The 10,487-nt window shown below is 33.2% G+C and overlaps 1 protein-coding gene across 1 annotated transcript; it reads right to left on the bottom strand.

Moving 5' to 3' along the window:
• Positions 1-3,014: 3,014 nt before the first annotated feature.
• Positions 3,015-7,647, bottom strand: LOTGIDRAFT_159034 (hypothetical protein; the record flags this gene model as incomplete). The annotated part of the gene is made up of 5 exons (XM_009052696.1): positions 3,015-3,226; positions 3,583-3,759; positions 6,009-6,125; positions 6,469-6,645; positions 7,344-7,647. 5 exons carry the CDS (start codon positions 7,645-7,647, stop codon positions 3,015-3,017), a joined length of 987 nt encoding a protein of 328 aa, XP_009050944.1.
• Between the last annotated feature and the right edge of the window lie 2,840 nt (positions 7,648-10,487).

The following is a 10,487-nucleotide window of genomic DNA, read 5'->3' as shown; positions in this document are numbered from 1 at the left end:
GGCAATTTTTGTTTTGATCTTATGAAAAATAAAGGCGAGTGGTGTAATGAAGATATCAGAGAATAAAATTCTTTTCTCTGTATTAAACATTTTATTAATTACTTCCGTCAAATTGTGATGGTTTGGTCGCGTGGAAGGCGCTAGCCAGCTGTTATAGTAGATGTGAACCGTTACAGTTTCAAAGGGATAACGGGAAATATACAAGGGTCCGTTTCATTCCATAACGTTTTATGTGGAGTATAATAATTACTGGGTACTTGGCCCACCACTGATTAATAGTTAATTGAACATAAGTATTTACACTTGTAGATGGTTGAAGGGTTCCTTCTATATTTAAATTACTATTAGACAGTACTATTGCTGTGTCTCCTACAAGTAGTCTCTAGAATAATAAACAACCAACTCGGGTTACCAACTCTTTGATTGGAAAATTATTTTGTACCAATGAAATTTATGCTCCAGGTCTTTGTTATAAATGATGATGTTGCATTATGTTCATGAAGTAACTCCTGAAGAACTGTACAGATACCTGTTGTTAATAACAATGTATTACAACGATCGTTCCTAGTAAACATTCAAATATTGTATATGATAATCAATGGACTTATTTGGTGCCATAACATTTAATTCAGAATCAGTTATATGGATAATTACTTCTTTTTATGGATTTATCGGACCAAACAGTGATTCTAAATGCAGTCATTATTTAAGTCAACATTAAACTTTAGTGCGTTTGTCCAATTCTTAGTACGTTTCTTAAAGGAGTTTGTTCTTCTTACTTTATGTATTTATCTTCTATATCTTAATATATATATATATTCCTTTTATACTTTATGACTAGAAATTGAAGTAATTCTTGTGTAATAATATGTCATCTACAGTGCAAGTATTGACTAAAATTTCTTAGCAAATTGTCGACATCCGGAGCTATATGAGGTAAATTGAGCGAATAGCAGGTTAGGACCTACTGCTGTTAAATACTTAAACATCAATACAACTTTTTATACAAACAAACACAACTGATCTGACAAATACATAATTTTGAAAAAAATATAACATGCAGAATTGTAAGACACGTAAAGCTTTCATTTTATTTCTGATTTCAAATTGTAAAATAATGTCGAATAATTCCTGAATACACGTAATTCAACAAGACAGTTTAGGCTGGTTTATTTCAGGATGTATTTCATAACTTTCAAAAAGTAAAAAAGAGCTTTTCAGACATTTTCTATGACATTGATTTGACATTTTACATATTGATGACATTAAAACAAAGTTTCAGTGCTATTATCTAAAGCACAAAAGAAATTATGAAAGCTTCACATGTTTTTTTACTACCTAGAGGTAGGTTGTATGTTGTACGGGTCCTCATGAACTGACTGGTAACTCTTGAGATATTGATGAGGTAAACCCATTACAACAATAGAGAAGCTGTTTCTTCATAGAATCTCCACAATGTTTAGCTATTACGAACTGTGTCTTGAGTGCACTAGCCAAGTTTCTTGTTTTACTTTTACGGAATTTGCAAATGCAGTGAATTGGTTGGACTGATCGTTAGAGAATACAGCCAATCAGAGTACTAGACAGAAATTCTTTAAACAGTAATAATTATAGCGTTTACAGCCTTTCTGTCCAGGGCTCAGGTCGGCTGGCGTACAATCCAATCAAATCGCCCCATTCCATTTCTCAGGTGAGGGGCGGAGAAGGGGCTACAAAATGTTCCACCGACCCACTTTAAGAAACACCACTGATTTCTTGATACAAGATGGCGGCTATGGTAGTTAGGTTTCAGACAGACATTTTTATTGATTTTTTTACCCGGGTAAATGAATTAAACATGGGACAGGTTTCTTACATTAGAGTTTATTGGTACATGTTTGCATTGATGTATGCAGAACAAGATATCGGGAATTGATTCTTTTCAAAGTTCTTTCAATTTTTATTGAAATTTGTTGATCATTCTGTATTTATCTAATTTAAAAGGATTCATAAAACGTTCCACGTGGAATTGAATGAAAGTTAATCCTTGGGCGATATGTTTTATTTCAATATAAAAAAGTCGCCAAACCAACAGATTATTAAAAATATCAACACCTCACACTTTTATAAATACTCCCTCTTTGGCCAGATATAGGTTTGTGGAAAGCAGGATCATGATGGTCTGAGAAATCAACAACTGCCAGTGGTATACAGACACTGTATTGAAACAATACAAAAACTTAACTTATATGGGTGATTGCAGTTCAGCTCTATAAGATATTAACACAATAAATCAAATAAAGCATTTACCGGCTTAGTGATTAAAAAGAGGTTTTCTTGCATATACAATCAATGGTTGTTAACGACGTAGTGGTCTTATTTTCCCATAAATTCAGGAACCACAAACGTCGGAAGGGAAATACCATTCCGGCCAAATGTTTATGCCATAATTATACCTTGGCGGCCTGGTTTTCCTGTAGTAGAAACTATAGACGATAGGAATGATGTTAACAGAACTAAGTGCCCCCTTCAATGACCTCTTTAGAATGCCTCTAAGCTGCACAAATTTATTGATTTATTGATTTATTAATTGCGCGTAAAGATTTAAATAAAAGGATTAAACATTTGAAGAACATTTGCATAATGAGTTCCAGACCAACAATACGTTCCTAAGACAGAGATAACCATTATTGTTAAATTCCATTAGACAGGATTCTTTCAGTTAGTAGCTGTCCCCCTGGGCTCTGATACAAGAAACTATGCGCCTATCCACATTACCAGAACCAGATTTTCTATGCTAGAAAGATACGAAGTTTCATTTTGGCTCTGACTGAAAACTGAACGATGTGGATTAGGTACAGTGGTGCATTTAGGCTGTTATTCAATCCCCCCCCCCCCCCCCTTCGGACCATAACAAATGAAAAATAGTATTCTATTTTCACTTCCAAAATGGCGTTTTAGGTATTCTACGACTTCCCACTTTAGAAAACTTTCCCATCACAGCAACAAATGTTAAATATTTAATATTTGTCCCGTTAAATCATTTCACATATGAATAACCGGGGTATTTCGTAAAGTCGATCTTTCAAACAAAACCTATCAGTAGAGATTCCAACACTTTTTTCATCATCGTCTCTGTCTGGTTCACCAGGACAAAACAACGTGGCTTCTATTATTTCTCCACTTAACCATTCAAAACTATTGAGATCACCTGCAAACTTATTCGCGCCGGCAGCTAGAAAAAAACCTGAAATATAATAGCCATTTGTACATATATTTACCATATATAGTATAGTGCGCAGCTTTTACCCCGAAACCTTGGTAAAGAAATTCTGGTTGTGGTACGAAAAATGTCAAGGGACCAAAAGTAAGAAATAGATTAATAAATGACAATAATATTATAGGCATTTTTCAGAGTCTCTTCGCTTGTGAATTTTCGATGTTTGACTTCAAAACGAAGAAGAGAGAGGTAAATGCTTTCCATTCACATGAATATTGTTACAACAAACCTTCATTTATCAAGGACCCTTCCTCTAAATATCTCACATGCTTACTTCAAATTTTAACTAATTCCTTGCATTGAAACAAATTGTAGATACCTACCTCCTGGTAAATAGGGGAAATTTTCCTTAATAAATCTCAAATCATCATGAGTATCTAACAATATCACACTTGATTTGAACGTTTCACACTGTGTCCTGGCAGTATCGGGATATTTCGTTGTGTTAGATATGTAAACACATCTTGATTCTGCCGAAACAAATGGTGGCGAACAATAACCTGAAATGATTGAAATTGTGACTTTGCGCAAACAATTAAGGGCAAACAAGCACATAGTTGACATAAAAATCGCTTCCTGATTTTCTAATACCGATTCGTGTTTTCTGTGCTTTTTTACCATTAATTACACTGATTTGCGTTTGTTTGCGCTTGTTTATACTTGTTTGTGCTTGTTTGTAGCACTTGTTTGCGCTTTTTTAGTCGGAATGGCTGTCCGCTAAAGAAAATTGGTCTGTCACAAAGTGATAATATTATAACAAACTAAAATACAAGTGTGATAGGGACATCTCATTGAAAGTTGAGGATGTTTTAAACAAACCCTCAGTTAAAGCAACCATATCAAACTGCTATCCCTGTTAAAGATGTAATATCTAATTATACGAATAATACCTTTTTTGTGATAACATTCCTCTCTGCTATAAATTGATAAATGAAATTTTTTTTACAACTTGCTCTATGATCTTTTTCTGTATCAAAATTTAACTAATATAAAATAGTTGCCATAACAAGAACCCCTCTCTGTAACGAGAGTGATAAATGTAATAAAGTATTATGATAATTTACCTTGGTGTTAGATAAAATACTCCATATTAGAATCCAGTATATGATTTTGAGTCACATATAAGAATTTATTATATATATAACACATATAAGTTAATATATTAAATCCTGTTATCAGACAATCGCTATTGTAACTGTATTTTATCATACAATCGGTCAAAGATCTGCGTTTTTCCTCCCCAATAAAATCTTCCATATGATATCCTTTTAAACTGTATCTCCTCCATTTAGAAATTGTAAAACTTTTCATTTGCTCGGCGTTTAAGAGACAAAGTAAGAAAACTGTGTAAACCTTTGAAGCCATGACTGAAGTCACGACAGACAAGAATATCGACGAGCTCACAATTAAGATAAAGAAATTCGTGAATAATATCAATCTAATGTTCTTGTATCGATCATTATCGATAGCCGAATGCCATGTGGAATAGTTCGGACAATTTAAATATTGTTCTCTGAATGTTTTGGAAGTGGTAGTTATCTTAAACCGTTTCTGCCAATGGGCGCAACCCTAGTAAAAACCGCATGTTCTCGCCACTATTTGCGCAGACCTGGGTGTAGTTATTATGTAAAATGTACAATATTATATAGTTATTCATATTAAACAAGAAAAACACCACGTGAACTCTAATTCTAATTACATCTTTGTGGAGATACAATTATCCACATGCCATATATCTACCCGGCCCGTAGCTAGCCCGGGGTTTCAGGGGGGTGGGGAGATGGAGAGGTGATATCTACAGATCTACAAATGGTATCCAGTTAAAACGGTAACACCTCAAAACCGTAACAAATTTTAATAGTCAAAACGGTAACAGAGAATTCGTTAGATTGTTCGTCAGAGAATACAGCCAATCGGAGTCCTCGACAGAACTTCTAGAACAATTCTAGTGTTTACAGTCTTTCTGTTAAGGGCTCTGATCGGCTGTATTCCCTGGTGTACAATCCAATTAAATCGCTGCATTCCGCGCAGTGGCGTTTCTCAGGAGAGGGGCGGAGAAGGGGCTATAAAATGTTCCATCGACCCCCCTTAAGAGACACCACTGATTTTTTGATACAAGATAGCGGCTATGGTAGTTATGTTTCATAGGAAGTTTCCAATACCTTGATATTCCGGAGATATGTCATGAAGTTAAAAGACAGTTTTCCTTTCTTTTTATTTTATTGATTTATTAATTGCGCGTAAAGATTTAAATAAAAGGATTAAACTTTTGAAGAAAATTTTCGCATAATGAGTTCCAGACCAACAATACGTTCCTAAGACAGAGATAACCATTATTGTTAAATTCCATTAGACAGGATTCTTTCAGTTAGTAGCTGTCCCCTGGGCTCTGATACAAGATACTATGCGCCTATCCACGTTACCAGAACCAGATTTTCTATGCTAGAAAGATACGAAGTTTCATTTTGGCTCTGACTGAAAACTGAACGATGTGGATTTGGTACAGTGGTGCATTTAGGCGGACCATAAAAAATGAAAAAATTTATTCTATTTTCACTTCCAAAATAGCGTTTTAGGTATTCTACGACTTCCCACTTTAGAAAACTTCCCCTATCACAGCAACAAATGTTAGATATTTAATATTCGTCCCGTTAAATCATTTCACATATAAATAACTGGGGGTTTTCGTAAAGTCGATCTCGCAAACAAAACCCATCACGAGGAGAAATTCCAACACTTTTTTCATTACCGTGTCTGTCTGGTTCACCAGGACAAAACAACGTGGCTTCTATTATTTCTCCACTTAACCATTCAAAACTATTGAGATCGCCTGCAAACTTATTCGCGCCGGCAGCTAGAAAAAAATCTGAAATATAATAGCCATTTGTACATATATTTACCATTTATAGTATAGTGTGCAGCTTTAACCCCGAAACCTTGGTAAAGAAATTCTGGTTGTGGTACGAAAAATGTCAAGGGACCAAAAGTAAGAAATAGATTAATAAATGACAATAATATTATAGTCTCTTCGCTTGTGAATTTTCAATGTTTGACTTCAAAACGAAGAAGAGAGAGGTAAATGCTTTCCATTCACATGAATATTGTTACAACAAACCTTCATTTATCAAGGACCCTTCCTCTAAATATCTCACATGCTTACTTCAAATTTTAACTAATTCCTTGCATTGAAACAAATTGTAGATACTTACCTCCTGGTAAATAGGGGAAATTTTCCTTGATAAATCTCAAATCATCATGAGTATCTAACAATATCATACTTGATTTGAACGTTTCACACTGTGTCCTGGCAGTATCGGGATATTTCGTTGTGTTAGATATGTAAACACATCTTGATTCTGCCGAAACAAATGGTGGCGAACAATAACCTGAAATGATTGAAATTGTGACTTTGCGGGTTCCGACTAAATTGCGCAAACAAGAGCAATTAAGTGCAACCATGAACATAGTGGACATATAATATCGCTTCCTCATTTTCTAATACCGATTCGTGTTTTCTGTGCTTTTTTACCGTTAATTACACTGATTTGCGTTTGTTTGCACTTGTTTGTGCTTGTTTGTAGCTTTTGTTTGCGATTTGTTAGTCGGAACGGCTGTCCGCTAAAGAAAATTGGTCTGTCACAAAGTGATAATATTATAACAAACTAAAATACAAGTGTGATAGGGACATCTTATTGAGTGTTGATGATGTTTTAAACAAACCCTCAGTTAAAGCAACCATATCATATCATTATCATAAATGATAATATAACAAACAACCATACAACTGTGATAAGCAAATATCTGTTACACATAGATATTGTAACAAATCATTGTTGTATGGTGATAACAACCTTCGATAACAACCCTTGATAAATCTTACAGATTATGACTCTAAAACTGCCCTTCCTGTTAAAGATGTAATATCTAATTATACAAATAATACCCTTTTTGTGATAACATTCCTCTCTGTTATAAATTGATAAATGAAATTTTTTTACAACTTGCACTATGATCTCTTTGCCATAACAAGAACCCCTCTCTGTAACGAGAGTGATAAATGTAATAAAGTATTATGATAATTTACCTTGGTGTTTGATAAAATACTCCATATTAGAATCCAGTATATGATTTTGAGTCACATATAAGAATTTATTATATATATAACACATATGAGTTAATATATTAAATCCTGTTATCAGACAATCGCTATTGTAACTGTTGCATTTTATCATACAATCGGTCAAAGATCTGCGTTTTTCTTCCCCAATAAAATCTTCCATTTGATATCCTTTTAAACTGTATCTCCTCCATTTAGAAATTGTAAAACTTTTTATTTGTTCGGCGTTTAAGAGATAAAGTAAGAAAACTGTGTAAACCTTCGAAGCCATGACCAAAGTCACGACAAACAAGACTATCGACGAGCTCACCATTAAGATAAAGCAATTCATGAATAATATCAATGTAATGTTTTTGTATCGATCATTATCGATAACCGAATGTTATATATCAACAGATCTACTAATACGTCATACTCAAAATTTATCAATTCTGCGATCAATATAATCTTATCTTAGTATCAATGTACCAAGCTGAAGAAATTCCAGTCTAAAGTACAATACACAAACGGCCAGTGCTTTATATAGGAGTTTCTATGAACTTCCTCACTCTTAATACAAACTGACCAAAATGGCGTTTCGACGGGCAGAGGGATCAATGGGAACAAACAAACAATTCTTAAATATTAAGTTCAAATTTTATCTGACAAACGAAAATCTCATAAACAATTCATCTCAGTCTTGCAACCATAAAGCTAAGTAAGATACACGTGAATGGCTTCAGATTGTTTACAAGCTGCAAAGTGGTCACCAAATGGTCATATCAAGAAGATGACTGTCATGTCAATGGCGGCACGGAGGAAGTTTATCGCGAAAGTTCCTACGACAGTGTCTTACAGTATACAAGAGTAGAAATAGTACAAATAACCACAGTGAACATGCTTCCCTAATTAAAGGTATTTCAGAGAGGTTTTGTATCAATCCATTTTTCAGTTAATCGTCTATGCCAATTTCTTATGTCACTATTATATCGAGAAAGTTGATAAAAATATCTGACGGTTTTTGCGAAAGTGATGACATAAACCACTAAGTGTAAGTAGAAATGCAACAACCACTTTAGCTGTCTGAGAATTGGAACTGTGCTTTCGATGTCCTTAATACACATAAAAAAGTTTTTAACAACCCCTTTAAGACACAATTTCCCCCATTGTTTTGATAATTATATGAATTATTCATTCTCAACATTACGTTTGGTCTATTTAATTCGAATATGTTATTATTTTTATATGCTTATACGTCATGTATTCATGATTGTTACGTCTTTCAAATAAATTGCCTTTATCAATCAGAATACTGATCTGTAACTACACGTAGATTCGTAGAAGGTTGGTAGGGTCCCGATAGCCGATAGGCACAAAAAACACTAAGTGTAAGTAGACATACAAGAACCACTTACGTCTGTCTGAGAATTGGAATTTCGATGCTTTCAATGTCCTTAATACACATAAAAGAAAGAAAGTTTAGAATACCCTTTTTTAATAATCCCTTTAAGACACAATTTTATATAGGTTATCTGATTTTAATTGATATTCGACAAGTATATTAGGGTACAATTAACTAGGTTTAAGAACACAAAATGTACCTATTTCGTAGCTAGTTTCCAAGGTGATTAATATACAAATAAAATATTCTATATCTAAATATTTCTATTATAATCGAACTTTCTAGTTTTACTGTGTAAAAGTGAAGTATTCTGTGGTCAATCAATAGAACAATATTATATTGCTACCGATTTGTCTTTATAGGTAAAATATTGACATGGGATTTCCTTCCAAAACGGAAGTAAATCTTAAATAAATTTTAAGTAAATTTTAAAGAAATACTACCTCTTAAAATGAACAAAAATTAAAATTCTTTATTCGAGTTATTAGGTTTGCAGTGTACTCTGTGATATCCGATATCTGAGTATTCCCACATTCTGCGTTATCCGACATCATTTTCTAGTCCCGATTGATTTCCTTCTCAGGCTAGTTTTAAAAACTTTGAGTACGACACTCTGTGTATTCCGAATTAAGACACTAATCAGTGGTCCCGACACTCAGAAAAATCTATATAATCTGTATATGTAATAATGTAAGCTATTTTCGATAATTACTTGTATTATGTTGTATAATTATGACACTAAGTAAGTCCACTGACTCTTGACCAAGATTGAGAATTAAAATTTGATATAAGAAGTATATTTCTTTAAATACTCCCAGTCTTCATTTCTCAGGTTTCTTACAAATGCATTAGGAAAGTAAACAGAATGTCTTAATATCCCAAACCAATAGCTTTTATTTAGCGGTCAACGACATGAAGAAATTATTAGAAGATGTACTAAGCATATATAGCGATTATCAAGATACCTCGGTTTATCTGTTAACTACGTCGACAGAATCATGTCTAAACAACGTTAGTTTGTTGAAATTTGCTCATTAAAATACTATGATATGACAAAAATCTAGCCTCTTGTGAGCGAAAATGATGTGCAGATCCTCTGGTTTTCGTGCGATTGCAAAGACTTGATACTTGTCCTAGTTGATTCATCTATTGAACAGTTAAATTTCTCAGACATCAACCAGTTAGGGAAAATTAACCATTTTTTACAAATATTATAATGGTCTAAGTGAGGATTTTTTGCATTGAAATCAGGAGTCAGCAAATGATATGAAGATTTTATGATCAAAAGACAACATCATACTTATACAACTTTACAATAGAAATATAGGTTTTTATATTTACAACAAATACAAAATAGCAAAAATATCTTTATAAATACATCATCTTGAGACTTTTACAAAATAACAATATATTTGAAATGCTTAACAATTGTAGAAATAACAAACTAAAAATGTCAGAATCATGCAAATTTAAAAACTATAAGACACAGATTGAAAAATGATTTGAAAATGAAGCAATAGCAAAAAATGCAATAAAATGACTGTTTTTTCATCATGTAAATTAACCATACACACACCAACAGAAAACACTAGTATTATTAATCTTTCAATGGCATATTAGATGCACAAGATATGGATAAATAAAGACAATTGATATACTTCTGGTATATTTATTACTTCAACGTTTCAATGTTGTTCTCACACCATCATCAGGAATATAATATCAACTAT

The sequence above is a fragment of the Lottia gigantea genome, assembly GCF_000327385.1.
Source record: "Lottia gigantea unplaced genomic scaffold LOTGIsca_19, whole genome shotgun sequence".
In the NCBI taxonomy this organism is placed as follows: Eukaryota; Metazoa; Mollusca; class Gastropoda; family Lottiidae; genus Lottia; species Lottia gigantea.
The sequence above is the reverse complement of the archived record's forward strand: the minus strand, read 5'-3'. Positions and strand labels throughout refer to the sequence as shown.